This window comes from Peromyscus leucopus, chromosome 12 (genome assembly GCF_004664715.2).
Source record: "Peromyscus leucopus breed LL Stock chromosome 12, UCI_PerLeu_2.1, whole genome shotgun sequence".
NCBI classification, from domain to species: domain Eukaryota; kingdom Metazoa; phylum Chordata; class Mammalia; order Rodentia; family Cricetidae; genus Peromyscus; species Peromyscus leucopus.
This window is the reverse complement of record NC_051073.1, coordinates 24,081,843-24,104,962: the sequence shown is the minus strand read 5'-3', so window position 1 is coordinate 24,104,962 and position 23,120 is coordinate 24,081,843. Positions and strand designations below refer to the sequence as shown.

The 23,120-nt window shown below is 36.5% G+C and overlaps 1 protein-coding gene across 1 annotated transcript in view; it reads right to left on the bottom strand.

Moving 5' to 3' along the window:
* The window catches only part of Robo2 (roundabout guidance receptor 2), a 1,235,714-nt gene that overhangs the window by 155,180 nt on the left and 1,057,414 nt on the right, over nt 1-23,120 (bottom strand). The window contains 1 exon segment of the mRNA XM_037209998.1: nt 727-884. Within this exon segment, the coding sequence (XP_037065893.1) occupies nt 727-884 (158 nt within the window).

Genomic DNA, 23,120 nt, shown 5'->3' with positions numbered 1-23,120 from the left:
TCTGGGAAGAGAGAGGAAGAGGAGATGAATCTAGGTGCAATGTGACAACAGCAATACATGGACCAAGTTGGTTGTACACAATGCTGCAGAGGTTAAAAAAGCCATGTAGTAGAATGTAGATTGATAGAAGCAGGTTAATTTAAGTTATTAGAGCTAGTTGGGGACAAACCTAAACTAAAGGCCAAGCTTTCATAATTAATAAGAAGTCTCTGTGTCATTATTTGTGAGCTGGTGGTCCTAAAAGAAATTCAAACAACAAAATAACATTTGTCTAGTCAAATGAAACATTCATTTTTAACAAAATACATTAATTCTCACTGTACTTTATCTAAATGAGGAATTACTAAATAATATCAAATGCAAATTTTATTTTATTTCATCTCCTTTTATAATACTGAATCTAGTATAAAATGAGAGGTAGCTAATAAGCTTAATGGCTACCATGTATATTTTAATATCAATGTATGAAGCATAAATGACTGGTAGAAATCTCTAGAGAAAAAAAGATATTAATAATACACGATATAATCACAATTACATATCAAATTGGTGCAATTATTAGTATAACATAGACATTTATGTTTGTCTTATGGAGTCCCATCCAAAATTCAGTATGTTGTATATGGTAAATTAGCATTTAGATCCAATTTCGTTATTAATGTGTTAACAGAATTTGTGCAGATGAGACACTCAGTATCTCTAGACCTTTCTTGTAAATGGACTCACACTAATTCTTTCTTCCTTGTCATCAATTCGGACTTTGTCTTTCTTCCAGTAGATAGTGGGTTCTGGGTGTCCCCGTGGGGGCTGGCACTCCAGGATTGCAGGCTCTCCAGCTGCCACTACCACATCTGTGGGGTTTTGTCGGAAGTCATCTCGCAATACTGAAGGAAAATTAAAACAGTTAAAAACATTCTTAATAATAACATTTTATTTTGTCTTGCCAAAATTAACTTTAAGCCTTATCCACATGACAGATGCTGGGTATTTCCAGTGCACATAGTCACACCCATTAGAAAAATAGGTCAAACCCAACCTAAGTGTCCACTGATGGAAAAAGAGCTATTAGTTATATATATATATTGGTTCTAAAATCCAGGTTTAAAAATGAGATGTCAAAGAGCAATGAAATAAGACCTTTATGATATAGCTCTGAGCTGTAATAAGCAAGCAAGTTATGGAACATTTCACATAATGTGGATCTACTTTCTGTTAAGAAAAGCATATATGTATATGTGTTCATAAGTGTATTACAATAAATATCTAAGATAAACTAAACCCTGAAGCAAGCTGTACACATGCAGCCTATGGGCCTGTGTACACATGGGACTATCATAGATGTGAAGTGAGAACTCTAAGAAGCTGTCTTTCTTGGGACATGAATGTGGACACACCACACAGCTATCCACACTTCAGCAAGCAGGCTCAGTTGTTGACTTTCGCAACACACTAGCACCCACATACAAGGCTTCATTTTTATTCTCTCTGTATCCCCACCTGCCAAGTGACATCTGGGTAGCGTGACATGTGGGGCAGAGATACCCTTTACAGCCCTGTTGCAGCCTGAATCATCCCTGTTTTCATTAGTAAAGAGAACAGCAGGTTGGACCTCTGATACAACCTCCAAAAATCTGGCATGTGTCAGATGTCCAAATGTCACATATCTATCAGTACAATCATTTCTTCTGCTGGCTAGGTGGGAAGTCTACATGCCCTATCAGATTTAAGAGAAGTGAGTGTATTTGGCAAATAATGGCCATAACTTTTTAGTAAAAACATTCAAAATAGGAATTGAGATTGGCTGACATAATGTTTACCTTCACTGTCTTTTGTTTCCCAACTATGTTCATTTTCCTTTTCTTTGACATCCCAACCCCATAAGCTTTATTTTGTCTTATACAATTAGTTTCGTGTTCTTTGAGACAGCCTCACTATGTAGCCCAGGCTGGCCTCAAACCAATGATCTTATGATCCTTCTGCTTGTCAATTATTGAGATTTCAGGCATATAGCATAATCTAGCGAACAAGGTTTAATTTAAAGTATGTAAAGGTAAAATTTCTATCTATCTATCTATCTATCTATCTACATACACTGCTCCTTATATATAATACATGTACACATGTGGAGATATGTCTGTTTCTATATGCATGTAAATGTCCATACAGATGCATAAATGTGTCTAAATTATATATATATATATATATATATATATATATATAAATTGACTACATACACATAGTTACTACATAGCTTCATATAGTCTGTTAGATAGAACAACTATTGGCAATGTGGATTATTTTGAGTCAGTTGCCTTCCCTATCCTATTATGAGACCCATCTCAGCCTCTGTATCTTCCTTTGTTCTGTGGAGTCTCTAGGTTCATTTTCATTCTGCAAATAAATAAATGAAAAAAAAATCTATCCTGAAAATAGCCCCAGAGAAACAAGTGAATAACTTTTCAGGTTTTTCTTTTCTTCTTTTCTCATAACACACCCTTTAACACAGCTTTTCATCTTAATGAAGTCATTGCCATGTAAGAGAGAAGTTTGTTTCCTATTGAAGGAGCAGTAGCAAAAGATTCTCTCCAAACTGTTCACTGTCAACTTAGAAACAGATTCATTTAATGCTTTTCTGTTAAGGACAGGTGTTACACATTAGCACTGAGAAGTGCACAAGTTTTTTATTTTTATTTTTATTATTTTTTTTTGTTTTTTTTTTGTTTGTTTTTTTGTTTGTTTGTTTTTTGTTTTCTCCTTGTCTAACTGGCAAAGGACATGTGATATTTATGCATAAGAAACTGGCTTCTGAAAGAGGAATGTACATTTTGACATTCATGCAAGGGATGAGAAGGGTTAACACTGGGGTTCCCTCTTGTAGGTATATCCTCCAGGGAGAGCAAGCTGGTGACTAATTTATATTCAAAATAGAGAACAGCTGCCTATTTATGCAATGCTAAGAAGTGTAAAAATATGGTAACAGAGTGATGAACACCCTATGATATCCGGTCCTGGCAACAAATGGTATTTTGGCAGACCCTCAATCTGTTCCAAAATGGCACATCTGGCCATTTGAGGGCCCTTCACCAGATCTTGTCTCCTAATAAACAGCATGCCAAAGAGCCTTAGCTCAAATGGTCCTAAAGGCCAATGCAAATCATTCTGAGAATCAGTCTTACATGGATTTGCAACAATCTAAATTTTGTAAAACAGTCCTTTGACATGGTGAACAAAATGAAGAAAATATCATAACAAACTATAAGGACTGCTCCTCTGAAACAATATAACATGTGTTTATGCATTCAAAAAAAAAAAAAAAAGGAAAATGACTCCCATTTGCACATGAAGCCAAGAAATCTAACATCATCTGTAATTTTAGGCTTTCAGACTGTTCACTCAGAGAGTAGGGTGAGATAATGGTATAATTGGTACTGTACCCTCTTCAACTTGTAATCTGCTCTTTGGGGTTTCCCTGTACTGCAGCTAACGCGTGTGCTCCCGGTCACGCCAGTTCATTTGCACTGAGTTGTGGGGTAAAAATGGGGTAAAACGTGTCTCCTCTGTCGCACTCGAACAAAACTTAAAGTGGCTGAATATTACAGCTGACAGAACATCCTAACAGACTGAAATTTTCATTTTTTTCCCTTCTTTCTCTGTCAGTGGAGGTGTGTGTTGCAAAGCTGTTCCACCAACATGAAACATTCTATGCTGGAGGAGGACTCCTTAAGTCTTTTTTTCTTTGGAAGTGAATAAAACTCACAAGGTTCATGAAGTAAGTAATGTTTTTTTTTTTAAATAGTTTTTTTATTTTTTGAGATTATAATTACATTATTTCCTGCTTCCTCTTCCACCTTCAAAACCCTGTCATATACCCCTCTTTGATCTTTTTCAAATGTGTGGCCTCTTTTTATTTAATTGTTGTTTTACACACACACACACACACACACACACACACACACACACACACACGTAAAACTTGCTCAGTCTGTATTATATTTCTTGTATGCTTTTTTCATGGCTGACCATTTGGTATTAAAAACCAATTGGATGTGGTTAAAAATAGGAGGCCTCGATCCTACACAAAGAACTAAGGAATGCTGAAAGAGGAAAAAAAACCTCTAACTCACAATTTTTTAAGAAACGCTTGAAAATTGTAAGATTCACAAGGCTCCCTCTAATTTTATAAAATCTGGGGAAAGAAGATGCTCCAGGATGCTGATCCACCTCATATAAGGAGCTCCAGGGATGCAGCTTTCTTGAATAGTTACCCATGCTGGGGTGAGCTTTTTGGTGATGTAGCTTTTTTTAAATTTTATTTTATAATTTTTATGTAAAAATAAATTCTTTTCTTTTACATACCTACCCCTGTTCCCCCTTCCTCCTCTCCTCCCACTCCCCCTATACCTACCCTCATCCCACTCCCATCCCCTCCTCATAGAGAGAAGGCTGCCCTTGGTAGTCAACACAGGCTGGCATACCAAGTTGGGACTGGACCTGAGTCATTCCCACTCCTCTGAGAAACCCTGTAATCTCACTGGTTCACTAAGATAGACTTGAGCAGACTCTTTTCTTTTGTCTATTGTCAATGTGCCCTCTGGGGTGATTTATATCTCCCCAGTAAAAGTCTCTCAATAGTTTGTTTGCCTCCATTTTTCTCTTTTCATACACCCCACATTAACTGGTGGTCAGAGTTGCTTAAAGCAGGCAGAGGGCAGCTTCTTTCCATTCATCAGCAAGAAAAGAGATTCTCAGTCTCACAACCCTTGAAGACTCAAATTGCTATTAAATTCTGTTGTAATTTGTATACAATAGCAGGTTACCCTTATAATAATACCTTATACATGCTTCATGGTCCGTTTATAATTTTAGATATTGCATATTTGACTTCTTTGTCTCACATCTCCATTTTTTTTTTTCACTAACCACCACTTTTCCCCTTTTGTCTTAAGTAATCAGTTCTCTGGTCTTTATTTTTATAACCCCAGTTAGAGCAAATCATCACTCAAATATTTCTATCTTAGGTCATTAAAATAAGTTAGCAATAATAATGTGAACCTAAACAACAAATGGACTTTTGAAAGATACATTAATGAAACAGTTGCTCCGAGGATCCCCAGTGAGGTCATTAGCAATGTAAAGCCTGAAAACATCATTGATAGAAGTTGTCATGCACACCAGTGAATAAAGAAAACCACTGCAAACAAACAAAATTGCTCATGAGAAAGGTAATCTAAAGTGGAATTATAATGGTAAGCTTGAATAATGGTGGTCTCAAGCTAAAGGCAAGTAAGAGGACACTTAACCTGTGTTCCGTGCAGGTAGAACATCTTTTTGCGTGTGCATTGTACAAGAGCTGTGAGAGTTATGCCACAGCCATGCCTAATTTCTCTATAGAAACCTGAACTCAAGTTCCAATAGGAAATCTCAGTGAACCACAACACTTTGAAAGATAGAGCTTTCTTTCTGTCTTGCATAGAACCAAACAGGAAATGATGGGCTGTTTTGCCATTTTTAATGCTGGGAATGGAACTCAGGACCTCACACATGCTAATGATAACTCAGCTACAACTCTAGCCTCTAGGATATTCTTTAGTGTAAAAACATTGTATTTTACTAGCATATGTTCATTATATATAATTGTGGCTGCATTCCTGCTGAGCTGCACTGGCCTGGCTCCAGAGAGTAGCACCTAGCCCTAATCCATCTTTTGTTTAGCAGACACCTTTTGTTTCCCTTGTTGCCCTCTATGTGAATCTTGTCTCAGAGTTTCCCAAGGATACAAAGGCCTCCGCAAAACTTGGTTCAGGAAACCCGGAGAAATCGAGGAATTTGCACTTGGCATTGTATTGTTGGGACCTCCTTTCAGGTTGTTTTGAGCATATGGAAATGAACTGGCTAAAACTGTAATGGAGAGAAATAAATATATGCTAGGTGAAGGGACAGGGCTTCAGTCCTTCGAGGCTGGACCCCGCCTGCAGACACAAAAGGCTATATTCATTCTTTTTTTTTTTTTTTAAAGATTTATTTATTATGTATACAGTGTTCTGTCTGCACGTATCCCTGCAGGTCAGAAGAGGGCACCAGATCTCATTATAGATGGTTGTGAGCCACCATGTGGTTGCTGGGAACTGAACTCAAGACCTCTGGAAGAGCAGCCAGTGCTCCCAACCTCTGAGCCATCTCTCCAGCCCGGCTATATTCATTCTTAACATGCCTCTGAGTCCTCTTTCCACTGACCCGCGTGAACCCACACACCCGTGTCGCGACACACAGCAACATATAATAGTGGGTTTCATTAGAATATTTTAGTATCTGTACTTAATGTATTCACCCTGTCCATTACCCCGTCTCTTCCATTTCCTTCTCCCAATAATCCCCTTCCATTTCTCAGCTAGTTCCACATCTGCTTTCATGTCTTTGGGTGTATGTTTGCAAGGGAGTGCATATGCGAAGTCTGTCTGTGTGTGTGTGTGTGTGTGTGTGTGTGTGTGTGTGAGAGAGAGAGAGAGAGAGAGAGAGAGAGAGAGAGAGAGAGAAATGTATGTGTGCATGAACATGTGCATGGCACCCAATGACCTTCATTATTGTTATTTACAGTAGCATAACTGTTTGTTCACAGAAGTATTTGTACCTCACCAGTGGCTACAACATTGCAGAAAATCTCTCTCCCTCCCACCACCCATTGACTACATATAAATCTTCAGGGAATTGTGGGTCCCATCTCCCATGTGACAGCTCTTCTATAACTGGATGCTGGTGGAACCAGTCTTGTGCAGACTATTGCAGTCAGTCACACCTGGATAAGTGTTCAGCAACCACGATTTGCTCAGAATTCAGTGTTCTGTACTCCTACCACTTTTATGGATTAGGAAAACGAACCACAGGAAGATAATTTATACTTTTATATTGCTTATTTTAAAGATAACTCACCAACAATAATAGCTACAATTTGTTGAAGACAATTTACATGCAAACCATGGCATTCTATTTTCCTTTAGGTCATTTGAACATGTGTTAAATATGTGCAGGGTTCACACCCAGTGTGTCTAACACTAGAATTTTGACAGTCATCAGAGTAACTAATTTCTCACACCATATGCTCTACTTCTAGTATCCCCATTACCGTCATTTAGAAGGCCTTATATCTTCCTTAAATCACCACAAGGATATCTGATGTCTGTAAATTCTTTATTGTAGCTATTACAAGTTTTCTAAAATGAAAAGATCGCATCAACTTTTGTTCACTTTTTAGAGGTTTGTCTTCATCACTGTTCTATTGATGCGAAGAGACACCATGACCAAGGCCACTCTTAGAAGACAGTGTTTAACTGGGGGCTGGCTTGCATTTCAGGGACTTAGTCCATTATCATCATGACAGGGAGCATAACAGCACATAAATATATGCAGGAGCAGTATCTGAGATCTTTACATTGTGATCACAGGCAGAAAGAGAGATCCTGGCCCCGTGGGAGCTTTTTCAAAGCCCACTTCCACTGATACAATTCCTCTAGCCAGCCCACACCTCTCTTTCCTTCCAATCCTTTCAAACAGTTCCTCTCCTTGGTGACTAAACACTCAAATATATGAACTTATGAGATTGATTCTGATTCAAACCACCATAAGTTTAAAGTAAAATTCTCTCCTTAATACAATTTCAGGTATTGCTTAGAACTATGTTTCTAATTATATCTTTAGGCATGCAACAAATGTATCTATAACTCTCCTACCCTAGATATACAGAGGAACAACTAAGCATCAGTTTACATTAGAGCATGAAGCTCTTTCTGCCAGAAGTATCTCTTGGCTACCTCTTTGTTCTCTGACTTTGGCTTATTCATTTTTTCATGCATGTAAGCGATCTGTGATTGTCAGTTTCCAACTCATTCACAAGAAAATTCTTGTTTTTTTTTTTTTTTTTTTTTTTTTTTTTTTTTTTTTTTTTTTGGTTTTTCGAGACAGGGTTTCTCTGCATAGCTTGCCCTTTCTGGAGCTCACTTGATGCCAGCTGCCTCCCCCCCTCCCTCCCCCCCCCCCCCTGATTCTTTATACTTAAATTGGAGAAGGTATTCTTCCAAAACTCCCTTCTTCAAGGCCACACAAGAATTAATAAAGTATCATTCAGTGGTTCAATGAATCATAAATTCAGAGATGAATTTTCAGTCTTTTTTTACCATTTAGCATAGACCACAATGTTTTCATTTTGATTTTAAAGAGACATTTAAAAAAAAAAAAAAAAAAAAAAAAACTTAGTTGCTGGATTTAATGGGCGTGTTTTGGTTATGACTCTCGCTTGTCTAATATAAAATCCAGACAGTTTGAGATGTTAAGAAGACAGTAGATTTTGTACAAGTTCCAAAAATGCGACATAGATTACCGTCAGAACGGCAAACCTCAATCAACTATAGAAAACATAAGGACAGTTCGATGCTGCCTTTCTGGAGCTCACTTGATAGCCCAGGCTGCCTTGAACTCACAGAGATCCGCCTGCCTCTGCCTCCGAGTGCTGGGATTAAAGGTGTGTGCCACCACCGCCTGGCTGAAAATTCTTTTTATACTTAAATTGGAGAAGGTATTCTTCCAAAACTCCCTTCTTCAAGGGCCACACAAGAATTAATAAAGTATCATTCAGTGGTTCAATGAATCATAAATCCAGAGATGAATTTTTCAGTCTTTTTTTTTTTACCATTTAGCATAGACCACAATGTTTTCATTTTGATTTTAAAGAGACATTTAAAAAAAAAAAAAAAAAAAAAAAAAAAAAACTTTAGTTGCTTGGATTTAATGGGCGGTGTTTTGGTTATGACTCCTCGCTTGTCTAATATAAAATCCAGACAGTTTGAGATGTTAAGAAGACAGTAGATTTTGTACAAGTTCCAAAAATGTCGACATAGATTACCGTTCAGAACGGCAAACCTCAATCAACTATAGAAAACATAAGGAACAGCCACCAGTAAAATGAGGCATAGCCTTTCCTTAATCCTACCAACACCATATTCCCACCAAAGAATCAGGGTTACTTCCAGTATGTGTGAAACACTGGGTTCTCCTTACATCTGTGAGGAAAGCATGCTGTTTCCCCATGGGCACTGCTGGCAGCCATGCTGTGAGCCTGGGGAAGCTCCACATAGGACGAAGCTTGTGCAGAAGCTAGAAAGATATTGCTGCTTGGTGGCATGCCTGGGCAAATCAACCCTAAACAGAGCACCAACACCGAACTTTCTGGTTAAGTTTCCTTTCATGTTAAAGCCAGTTTTCCTTTACAACAGAAAGCTTCCCACTATAATACAGCACATAGTGATTCTTATTCTTATGCTTTACTGTATTAAAAACAAACCTTCAAAAAAATTGTCATTTTAAGAAACTATTTCATTATATTCAACACAATAATATAAAATATGACTAGAAAGGACAAGTCGGCTACCAGCTATATACAGAATGCAATCTTATATTTGGGGAACAAATTATAAGTGGCTTCTCATGCACAGAAGGGGAATGGGAAAGAAATTGCTCAGTAGGGAAACATCCTGCTACTGCTGTGCAAGCTGACGCCCTGGCACCCCTGGAGCAAGCTAACAATTCCAGCTCTCCCAACCCCCCAGAAATACGCCTTGTATAAGCAAATTCACTCAGCAAATGATGCAGATAAAGCAGCAATATGAATTGGAGCATGTTGAATAAACAAGGATGCCCTGTGACTTGCTCATTTTCAAGTCATAGCACTTTGTGAAGCCTGGAATTCTACTGGGAATAAAATACACAAACACACAATTCACACAAGAGGAATGGCCAGCTCCAAGCTTCTAGCCAAGTCTTTATTCTTCAATCCTTTTTTTAGCCCTGCTCTGTCCTCACCCACGGTATAATTTGAAGTCTTGCTAAGAGTGCCAAGTCTTCCTTAATGTTTTCCATTAATGTTTAAAACTTGCTGAAGGATTCTTAGAAATTGCATGGAAACATTGTGCTCTCTGTAATTTGTATCCGTAACCTCTGTAATGCATATGTTCTCCTTGGGGACCAAGTGTTGAGATCATTCATAAACTCTTGGATCACATGTGGCACTGCAAACTGGTGACATCTGACCATGGCAGACTCCAGGCCTGTCTCTGGCAATCATTTCCTTTGCTGTGCTGTGAAGGAGCCAGCACTTGGCATACCTTCAACACTTGGAAGTCCTATTTTTGGAAAAGCCTAGCATCTGATATTTGACAAGGATCTGCATACCCTACCCATGAGCTTATGAGGAAGTTGTGGCTTGATGCTAATTAACATTTAATCAGTTTTTCTTCTTTTCTCCATTAGAGAACCTGTGTCTAAAAAATTGTTCATAAGGTATGGATGTTCCCAGTATAACAGGAAGTGCTAAATAAAAAAAAAAAATGACACATTAGAAATTATGCTAAATACATTGTGTCAAGAGGAATATAACATATAAAGGCACTGGTATTAAGCAAAATGGATTTGTGATAATACATTTCTTCAGAACAAAATTTACATCGCATTAAAATATCTGTTCTCCTCCCAGAGTGACTGTGTCTGAGCATTTCTCCACAGAGACAAAAATACCAATAGCTCTGAGCACTAGAAAATAAGAGTATTTCTTAATTGAAAATCTATAACTACACAGACATTCTGAGCATCAAATAAGACTGCTCAATATGGTCCCCAAAGGAGAGTCCAGCTTTTTTGGCACTTCTGACAGTGCCTATTACTTTTATAAGATGTGGGTTTGGGAAGAAATAAATAAACGAGGAAGTAAACAAACTAGGTTTTTATGGAATTTACATTGACAGGGTTATTACAAGTGGCCATCTGTCTGATATGAGTCTTTCAACCTGGTTCCTATCCCATGAGCCTCAAGTCTTCTGCCAAAGCAGAGAAGATGTGGGTGCCAGAATGACTGCTTGCAGGCTGATGGTAGACTCTATTCTATGCCCACTACTTCTGCATTTTTCTCTACCACTCCCCATTTACCCTTCGACCACAGAAAATAAAAAAAAAAAAATATGAGGGACTCAATTATCATGTATGCATATTTATAAAAATTTAACTCAATAGAGTTATTTAAATATGACTTTAAGTTTCAAATGTACATAAGCAAAATGTTTAAATTCGAAGTTCAGGATTCTTTTGTCTCCTCTCATCTGTCCCCTTTGAATGAAGGGAAGGCAGAGCAGTGTCAAGTAAATATTAATGGGCTGTTTTATGCAGGATGCCAGTAGGTCATGTCTCTCCTCCCACATTGTTGGTCCTAACTGAAAGCATTAGCTTTTACAGCATTCCGACATTGCTTAGTTCACAGAGGTGCACAGCCTCAGTAGCATCTCCCTGTCATTCTAGCCTATCTCGGCAGCATCAAGGCATTATTGCTTTGATATTTCTCTCCCATGGTGCATTCTGATGTGCATGATCTCCATGAATTACAATGCCAAGTAACTGCCAGATGTCATGAGTTATAAACTCAATAGTCTAAGGATTATTACACATTAGGGCACCCTACAGTGCAAGGGTGTCCTGGAATTTATGTGTTATTTATTACCTATTGGCAGGGTCTCAAAGTAATCTCGCCCCTGCTGATGAAATGAGGGTTGAAAAGAGAAGGTCAAGGTTAACCTTCTTTGTCAAGAACCCATGTTACTTTAAACTACTGTTGCTTTATCGTTTCACCTGCACATGAGACTTAACTGATTTTGAATGAGAGAGACATATGCTATAATACCTCTTTGCACTTTCAGCTTGAATATTCCTGATTGATAACATCTATTGTTTCATGAGTTTTAACAAAGTATTTTATAATAACTGTCTCAAAGTCTGCTAATAAGAAGTCACATGAGGAACATTATTATCCTTTTACTTGAAAGTACAAATTTTGGGAGTAGACTGGTTAGTTTTCTCTTTTATACAAAAAAAAAAAGACTACATCAAACTGCATTGGATTAGGTTGGAATTTTTAATACTTCAAGAATCAAGTGCCACATGTCTGCAGTCTTGAGTATGACCCATCCAATATTGAGATTTGCATAAGTCCACACTGGAAAATAGCATTACTCTCCGCTCTCATGAATGTTGCTGAAACAGATGCAATCTGACATCTCAGATTCTTCAGGAAATGTACAATTTGATGACTACATGACAAGGAGCTGGACGTGTTTCCTAACTCAGAATGTACCATGTTTATTTTTAAATTGGCTGATGAAAAAAAAAAAAAGCTCTCACACAGCTCAACTATATACCAACGAATTACAGACCCTCTTCCCCCCCCCCCCCACCAAATGATTTCTGAATGCCACAGTTAACACTCGGTGGTCTCACTCCTCATCTACTGTAAATCCCCCAAAGCATCACCGTGTTTTGACAGCTAAACAGGAGAAGCTAAGCAAGGAGCATAGCTCAGCACTTTCTATGAATGCAGATGTCTAGAAGACCACGCTCTAATTACTACAGAGAACTGATATTACGTCGCCACAGTGACTGAAACACAATGTGCTTGACAACTTTTGTTTACCTATGAAAAGCAGAATTTCTCTCTGTATTGATGGTAAGTCTACCCTCCCCACAAGCTCTCTCTTTATTCTGTGAAAACAAACTGATACTAGATGCAAATATTATCTTCTCAAAGCATAATGCATATGGAGTGCCCCAATGAAAGTGTCATGTGTTTTTACAAAAGTCATTAAGTATTTTTTTAAAGTAAATGTGTGTTTTAATAAAAAAAAAAGCTGTCTTTATTATTTTTTCTGAATGTGAGATTTATTACTGAACATAATTTGGTGAGATACAGGACAGCACAGTAGAAGCCCTCATGAGTTCAGGACCAAGTATTTGCCCAGGGAACAACAAATGGAGATCTATTTGCCTCCCTCAGCCATCAGGGATATGCCACTTCTCAGCTACCACAATTTCAAATTCACCTAATATTAAACTTGGTGAAGCTCACTTCTTTGAGACATGGATGTCTGGTGGTTCTAAGTAGGGCTCAATCACATTTTCCTTATTTTGCAGTTTAGTGTGGACAAACATGACGATCTGAGACATGTGATAGCATTTACCCTTGAAAGTAGATACATTTTAAAATGAGAAAGATGTCCTTAACCATTACAGGTTGAACATTAGGACAGAGAGGTCAAAGATGAAGTGGTAGACATGTCTAAAGCACAGAGTTACTTAGATCTGTCAGTGGATACTGTTCAGGTTCAGTTTCTCCAAATGCCATGCAGTTACTAACAGAAGATGATAATTAGTACAAATCACTATTATGAGAACTTGCATTGATATATGAAATATAATTTAGGTCGAGACATTCAGATGATTATTTACATTGCAAGATACTAAAGGAACAGAATTTCAGTAGTTCCTTTTACCAAAAGTATATCTTTTCCACAACAGGTTACAAACAGGCTAATTTCTAAAAAAATGATTTTTTGTATAGTATTTAATATAACTTTGGTTAATTGATACCAAATAGATTGTATATTCATTATCTTATTATTCATTATCTTATTTTCAAACAGTTCTAGTTGTAGCTCTTTATGTTAGGCGAGAGAAATATTTTATAATTTAATCATTTACTTTTGTTATTCAACAGCTGTAGACTGAACATTCTATTGATTCTAAGTACCTTATAGCATATTTGGGGGTATGAAATATTTTTAAAAGATATTGTCTTTTTATCATGTTTATGATGTATAGAAAAATTTCTATCTAGAACTCAGAAAGCACAACCAGAAAAAAAGTTTGAATTATCTGAGAACAAATACAAAGAATAGAAATGCTGCCAGATACAATTCTTTAGAAGGGGGGGGGACTCAATGTGGGGTGTGAAATCGTGTTAATAAAGAGCAAGAAGAAAATAAACATGCTGGAATGTGCTTGCATGTACATAAAACTTAGGAAGACACAGAAGAATCTAGTAATAACACATTCCTTCATAGAAATAAAAATACTGGGAAACAAAGAATGAAAGCAAAAGACTTCACCACATCTGCTTTGCCTTTTCTTCTTCCTTTTAAGCCTTGCAAGTGCATTTATTAATTATAAATATGTGTTGTTGATGTTGTATAAATACAATTAAGTGGAAAAAAGTGTATTAACTAAGGGTGTTTTAAAGTCATTTATCCCAGCTGGATTTAAGCCATATGGCTGTGACAAGGGTGTGAAACCCAACTTCTCACAAGAGTCACTTGGTAGGACAAAATGTAACTTTACAGAACAGTTGGTCCACTCACTATAGAGGTCAATACAATGTATTTGCGATGATGGACAACCTTTCCATAAGCCTGATCATGATGAACTTTATTTGATCATTATGAGACAGAATGCAAACTCATAAGGTTTCTGGTTAAATTCTTTTCATGTAACATCAGTAAAAGGACTCTGTGACAACAGAAGAAGACAGCATACTGAGTTGGCCAGGATTACCATATTACTAAAATACTAAAACATTTTCACGAAGCATTTCTCTTTAAATACCTTAACAATAATGTTAAAGTTGAATTAGACTCCCACACTGCACAAGAAAGATGCATCAGTCTCTTTTACCACAAACTACAATTCTTTGTGAGATTCAGGAGTCTGTTGGCAATTGAAATTATCTATGACTTATTTACCATGCATGCACAATTATTTCACATATTTCTTCTCTCATGCTTGAGTCCTGTAATCTCCTGGCCACTGGAATTATTACATCCACCAAACTTTCTATCATCCATTTTGTCTTCCCATCACACAATCTTCCATGCCAAAATCATTACCATTAAAACACTGGATAAAATATACCTTTTTAAAGCTGTGCATTTCTTACTGTGTCTTCTAGAATACTTTCTATATTTTATTCCCACTAGCCATTACTCAGTGGTATACAGCACGTGAAACTTCCTAGTCTCAAGACATAGTCAATTCACTCAAAATGAGTATCCCAGGTATACATTTTTCTTGTCACTCAATGACTTCTCCCTCTGCCTTCATGCTGGTAATCCAAGAAAGACATGCTTCAGCAGCAAGCCCTTCCGGGACTTTAGCCTTGCATTTACCTTCCTACCTCATACTGATGCTTTCATATCTTAGATTTAATATGACCAACATTAAGGTCTTATTTTTGTCACAAAAGTCTCCTTGTCTTTAATCTTTCATTACAGTACCATCATATAAAAAATTGTTCAAAGAATCATTTTTGTCCATTTCTTACACATGCACACACACACACACACACACACACACACACACACACACACACACACACACACACACACACACCTATATCAGATAATGCACTAGCAAGGACCTCTAATGGTGGCACACATCCTGATTCCACTCTTTGCCTCCTTTTGTTTTATATTGTTTAAGATGCCATCACATTTGCTGGATGGCAGTTGACTTAAGACCCTTCCTTTGGAACTGGGTCATCCTATATTTATTCCATTCTCCATCCAGCAGATGTTGTTAAGCAAAGCTAGTTACCCTGCTTTGTAAAACTTTGCAAAGCATTCCTCAGCACATTTTAAAGAAAATTAGAATCCGTGCTGCCCTACAGTTCATTTTGAGATGTGCCCTCTCATTTATAGTAACTCGCCCCCCCACCCCTTGCTTCATTCTCTGTCAGTGCACAGAGCTTTCTCTTCTAACAAGACAAGTGACTTTTAGGATCTTCTTTCTACTCTCTTCATTCAGCCTAGGAAATAGTCTGCCCCGCCAATCTTTACTCTCTACCTTCTTTCAGTGAAATCTCAGGTCTACTGCTGATTATCCTTTCAAAACTCCCAAATCTGAGGATAAAAGAACAATGTGTTGCATCCCTGCTTTTTTCTCTGCTGCATACTTGTTTCTCTGTGAACTTATTATTATTCTTGGTTCATAATCTTCCTGCTTTAAATAAAATACAAGCTAGAAATAGAGGAAGAAATTTCAATTTTTACTGTTAAATTCCCAAACTTGAGATAGCCATCCTTGGATGTAACAGGTACAAAGCACATTTTGTTGAATAAAGAGATGAGAAACCATTCCAATTTTTCTTATTAAATGTGATAGAGTTATTATGCATCCATAGCAGAAACTTTCCCTGTAATTCCAAGTTTCATTCACTCAACATATGAGAAATATTTATGTTTTATCAATGAAAATAGTGTTCATAAAAAGTGATAATTATGGAACAGTCTTCCATGGAATGCCAGTAGTTTCTTATTTTAACTTAATACCTAATGATATAAAATTTTAAATAATTCATATAGTCTTGGAAATTTAAGATCTCTTACTGCTTATCATGTTAAAAAGAAAAATCTTTAAAGACCACTTACTCAACCTCTATTTTAAATATTTTGGTTTTCTAGTGAATGAAGTAGATACATGCCTATTACATGACTAAGTTTTCCCACCTAAATTATGAAGGGAATATAATAATAATCTTGTAAGGGAGAAAACATTATGAATGAAAAGACATAAATTTCATGATTCCTAATTTTATTTTGTTAATATGAATGAACAGGAGGCAGGACTAAAAATAGATCATTTTTATTCTAGAAAACACTTTAAAAATATTGTGATGGAAAATTAGATGAAATGGATATATTTTATGAATCTGTAACCTAATAATCAAAGTGCATTAAAGATAATTTAACTTGGTGACTAAGGTGTTCATTATAATCAGTATTGTACCATACTGTGAGATGGTGATTTTGAACATTAGGCTAAGTCTAATTTTAATTCAAAATTCATGATGAACATTCCTATGTGAATAAATTTCTAATATGAGTTTGATTCGATAGAGTGCATTTCTTCATAAGAAAAAAGAACAAAAGCCAAAGTAGAATATGTTGATGATCATAATGATACTGCTCTTTTCTTGTAATGAGTACTGCTGCAATATTAATGTATGATCCTTTAACCCACAAAACTGAGGTCTTCTCTTCTTTCCCTACTTAAACTAATTTCTTCTTTTGGTTACTGTAGACCTTCAAATCATTTTAATTTTTTTCTCTCTCTCTTTTCACTTGCGATTATTACAAATTTAGAAAGTATGTATAGCCACACTGGAACTGGTTCACTCACAAAGTGAATTTTTTTTTATAGGTTTTTGCAATTACAAATAAGGAAAGAATATTACCTGTTCACCTATTCTTATCTGTTTTAATTTATTCTTTCATAATTTCCTACATGTATAGAATATATTTACATTAAATCTACCTTTCACTCTTCCTTTATCTCTTCTAGAATACCTCTCCCGACACAGCCACACATCTTCCTCCCAAATTAATGTCATCTTCTTCTTCCTTTTTTGATAAATAGTTCACCAAGCTTAATTAATGCTGCCCATGCATGCATGGGTATAGACCTGTTCATTGGAGCAGAGGTAACCTACCATGGGCGACACCTCTGAAGAAAACTGTCCCTCCTCTCTCCAGCAGCTATCAACTGCTATTACCTCCCGCAGCTAGGATGGGACTCGTGAGTGCCCTCCCCTAAGCACATTGGATATTTGACTGGCTTAGTCTTGCTCAGGTCTTGAGCAGGTAATCACAGCTGCTGTCAAATTATACATGCAACAATTGTGTTGTTCTTTTTCCTCTAAAGATAAGCCTAAAAACTATCATGATGAAAGTGTTCTATTTTCTGGGCATGGTAGCTCATGCCTTTAATACCAGCATTCAGGAGGCAGAGAGAGGAGGATCTCTTTGAATTAGTGGTCAGACTGGTCAACATAGTGATTTTCAGGTCAGTCAGGCCTATACAGTATCAAAGAAAATTAATTAATCAATAATTAGTTAACTAATTAATAATATAGTTTAAAACTGGCATCATTTGTCTTCTCAGAGTTTCTACCTCTTCGTCTTCAAAATAGGAATTATTTTATCTAGTGTTTAAGATGTCAAAAAGTACTTTTGGCATTTATGGCATACTGTGCCAAGAGCAAATATCCATTCATTCTCATGGTTTTGCCTAATCAAACAGAAAAAGTTGAATGAAATTTTTATATTATTTCTTTTAAAGTATATTTCTTTTCACAATAATAATTCTATTGATTGACTATATAAATATATAGGAAAATTCTTAGATTGACCACATTAAAATGGAAATATTGTCATGGTACAATACTTTGTTGATACAATAATATTCATGGTTTGCACCAGCCAAATAAGTAGACTTGACTAATATAGCTAAAACATGTCTAAATAAGTTTATAAAATATTTGGTATATTAATTTTGATTTTGATTAATTTAGGAAAATAACCTAGTCATCTATTTTTGATAGAATTTCTCAGTAATAACATGTGAAACAAGAGGGTTAAGCATCTTAAACAAAAATTTAGTCATTGGAGCTGAAGAGATGGCTTAATGGTTAAGAGCACTGGCTGCTCTTCCAGAGAATCCAGAATCAATATCCAGCATCCATATGACAGCTCACAACTGTCTGTAACTCCAGTCCCAGAAGATCTGAGACTCTCAAACAGACAGACATGCAAGTAAAACACCAACAAAATAAATAAATATTTAAAAAAATTAGTCAATGATACAAATGTAAAAAAAAAAACAAAAATGTTACTAATTCTTAGTAACAGTAAGTATACAATTATAGACTCTAATACTAACAATAGTTCCAATCTTAGTTTGGTAATCTAATTGTACTGAAATATTATTTTATTGTATGTTAATAAATAAAGTTTAGTCAAGTATAGAGCCATACAAAGTGGCGTGTAACGCTTTAATTCATAATATCTGTGTGTCAGATATAGCATTGGAACATATGCTTAAGACTACTGTACATCAACAGTGACAGCATCATGTTTGTTACAACAATAGAACGCAAAAACATACTATAAAAAAAAAAAAAATACTCGGAACACAGCAAAATAATAGCTTAGCTTGATCTCCTCACAGCGTGCTTATGAGTGAACATTTTATCTTTTATTAAATACAGATAGTTTTGAAAACAATCTTATTTTTAAATTATTTTATTGATGTATTTTTGCCTGCATGTATGTATGTGCACCACATGCATCCTTGGTGCCCATGGAGGCCAGAAGATGTTGGGTCCTCTGAAAGCAATGTTACAGAGTTACAGATGGCTGGGAGCTAAGATGTTGGCACTGGGAATTGAACCCAGGTCCTTTGGAAGCACGTCCCATGTTGTTAAGAACTGACATGTCTCTTGAGCCCCTATACATTTTCTTAATGCATCATTTTATTCTGCCTAGTCTTACATGGTTTTTTTTTTTTTCCTCCTTGGAGTTTTAACTTATCAAAGAAATATTTACATAGTTCACAAGGCTTAGCTGTGTAACACTGATTGTGAGAATCTGAAAAAAAAAATGTTTAAGATAATAGAAAGAACAATTACAAAACAAGGTGAAATAATGGGAAGGAAAAAATAAAAGTAAGTCATGGGCCTACTGGTTTTTGGAGAACCATAATTAACCTGTTAATGACAGTTTTGTTGTTTCGTCATCAAATGGCTGTTAGTTAAAAAAAAAAAAAAAAAAAAAGAATCAGTCCAGCCCACCCTCTGCCATCTTTAATTGACTTCCTGGAGAGTGTCATCAAGGGCTATTCAAGCAGGGCTAATAGAGCCTACAGACTGCACACACATGGTAAAGCAGGGTGTACTGGACTCCACCAAGAGTAGAGGGCGATGTGATCTCTACTCAGTGTGGGAGCAAGTACCAAGAGTTATCTGGAAAGCAACAAACATCTGTCAACACTCTTGACACAGAGCCATGTGTAATGGGGAAGTGGGGAGTTCAATGCTCAGACACAGAGTTTCCCAGCATGCCTTCTGTCACCACATCTCAGTGGTAACCCAGACTTTTGTGTGATGATGAGACAAGAGAAGACACCTGCCTGCAGAACCTTATTCGAACAGTTCATGCTTATTCTTCAGGGAGCACACTCCTCCATGATGAGCTCTCTCATGTGGAGATGAAGAAGGATGGTCTGGCAGAATTAAAGCCAGCCCAGTCATTTTAGCTATGTTCCAAACATCACCCCGCCCTCTTAGGAAGAGCTCCACATCTGGTGCCTAAGATCTGCTTGGATTGCTGCCTTGGATCATTGAGATGAGGTTTACTTACTTTCTTTCTTTCTTTCTTTTTTTTTTTTGCATTTGCCACCGAATTTCTCACTTTGGTCCATTACAAAACGGCATTGAATCAGAACAGAATGAAAATTCTGCACACAGCTTTCAGCAATTGCATATCTTTCTTGATTTTGTGGAAACATCCTAGAAATATTTTCATGCAGATGAGTGTTAATCGAGCCCAAGACTGTACACACACCCTATCAGTCAAACATAAAAAACCGTGTTTCAGGTCTACAGGCTGCATGTCTTATTCAGCTTTAGTTTTGGATCTTCAGTTTCTGTCTTTTATTTGCCTTCTGTCCTAAACTATGAAAAAGTTCACAAGTAAAACACTGACAGAGTTTCCAACAGGATTGCATTCTAGTAGTTAGTATCCAGTCACATTCTATTTAATAGTGCCTGTAGTGTTATATATGATTTTATGATATGATATTACCCTAGGGTACTGATATGATTTTACCCTAGGGTACTGAAATTGGATGCTCAGAATTCAGAGGAAGAAAGAAAATGTTCTCTGCATAATTTTTCTCCCCACGACAAGAAGTCACAGCCTCGCTACCCATGTTTGCTTTAACTTGAATAAGAGGAAAGTAAATACAAATTTGTTTTCCCATTGTGTGCTCCTTCTCCACCTATGAGCAGGTCATTAAAGAAGTGTCTCAGTTTTAGAAAGCTTAAGGACACTTACCATAAAGAGAAGCAAGAAAAGTGGCAAATATGATCGTGTATGCGTGCATATATTTACATCAATGCATTTAATGATGGACTTGGGGACTTATTTTCTATTTCTTTGTATCAAGTTTTTCTTTTTCCTTCTCCTCCTCCTCTTCTACTTCTTCTTCTTTATCTTCTCACTATGAACCTCACGTTGGCCTCAAACTCAGGATCTTCTTGCTGGGACTACAGTGTGCCCCATCATTATTGACTCACACTGTTATTCATTAAATGAATGACACAAGTTTATCAACTATCATTTCTTTCTTTCTTTCTTTTTTTTTTTTTAAGAAAAACTTCTATTTAAGTTTCAGGCACAACCACTTTCCCTTCCAGTATGTTCATAATGTCAGCCATTACCAGAATATTTTAGTAGTGTTATGATTTTTGGGTTTTTTTTTTTTTTTTTTTGTTTTTTTTTTTTTTTTTTTAGTTGTTTCCACACATTCTTTCCCTCTGGTGTAACTGCAAAAGGAAAAAATTTCTATAGTAATTATAACTGTTTCCTACAATTTTTCACAGTTGCTTTAATGATCCAGTGTCCCCTTTTCAACGGACTGAGAAAACGCTCTGTCATTAATCATGTATGTAAGCTTTGCTAATTACGGTGCTGACTGCCTTATTGGAACAGCAGGTAAATTGGCTGCTTCTTCTAGAAACATTAGAGGCTCATCCTTCTTTCTGGTCTCCTTAGATTACTTTACCTTTCAGAGAAGGCAGTGAATAAGAATATCTCCTTTACATCAGCAACAGTGAATTACTCATCCATTTTCTCTTGCCGCCTCCCAGCTTTAAGTCACTTTTGCTCAATCAGGGCATGGCAGACTAAATTACGAATGGAGCCTCGGCCTAGGAATGTGTGTCTTATCAAGAGAAGGTAACTGCTCCAAACTAGGATGAAGTATATGCTTCCCCTTTCAGTGTATTTAGCAGTAGATCAACATCTACTGCAAATGAATGGATAGGGGGAAAGGGAATATAAATAATTAGAAAAGGAGGAATATAAAACTCAAATTAAGTGAAATTAACTGTAGTGAAAATCACAGTGTCAAGAGTTCATGAAGAATAAACTTCAGAGTAAATAAAACATTGAAAGGAAATGCCTCTCCTAGTGCCAGGCTGTGAAATGTTACAAGTCAGATATGCTATGGATGAATGTATGTCTTTATATACACAAAGCAATAGCATGTTTGAAGCAATATCACACAATAAATAGGAAATTAAATATTTACAGTTTCCTGCCTTACTATATATTGGAATAAGAAAACAAAAAGGCCCCAGTCTCCTGGCTTGTAAGCAAGGGAGGCTGAGTTCTAAGGAGGCTTGTGGCTTAATCTAGGAGCATGACCCATGTGATGACAATGAACAAATATGGAAAGTGATGATGCAGGCCAGAGAAAGCTACATTTAGCAAGGTCAAAGCCCAGAAAATACAAAGACAAAAACCCTAATTGAATGCTTACCTTCTTTTTTTCAAAGACAATTATGTTTATATTGGTAAGCAACAGAGGACAAGTGGACATACACATCAATGTGATGGACAAGGCTAAAAACACAAAAGGAATGTACCAGTGTGTATTTATACCATAAAAGGACAACATTCTGAAATTATATTATTTAAAGGGCTTAATTAAGATTTTTCACATTCTTTTCTCCTCCTCCTCCTTCTCTTCCTCCCCTGCTTTTTTCATTTGAATGAGGGGAGTTAGTCTAGTTGCCACCACTGAAGGGAAAGGAGGGTCTGGAGTGAATGCACTGATTGGATAGACCATCCAAAAGAAAGGCATGCATTTGTGAGATATGTTCACAATTTACCTTCTAGTGACTACAATTTTCTTCATGAAGGCTCATACTACGAAAAGCTGAGTTTGATTTTAGCCTTTCATTTGGGTAAATGATGGCTCAAAACTAACCAAAGTGATTGCTAAAATACTATTCCATGCCATGCACACAAAAGGACCTTAAGAAGTAATGGCTAATGTTTTAACGTAAAGGCTAAGGTTTTGCCTTCTAGGATCTGGAAGTCTAGTGTGAACTATGACTAAAATGATTGATTTTATTTATTGATTGATTTTCAGAATTAATGGAGAACATTAATACATTTTAGAACTAATCAGAGATATCAACTAAAGTTTGTACACTTCACTCTAATGATTCCTTGGTAGTAGGAAGTCTCTAATTACTTAAAACTCAACTCACGTTCATAAATTATGGTAAGATTGAGTTGTCTGCAATTCTTTCTAATACTTGCATCCTCTAATAGAAATAAAATAACAATGGAAAAAACATGAATGCTGAATAACAAAGTGTAATTGTGGGTATGGCATGTAATTTCAATTACAGTAAA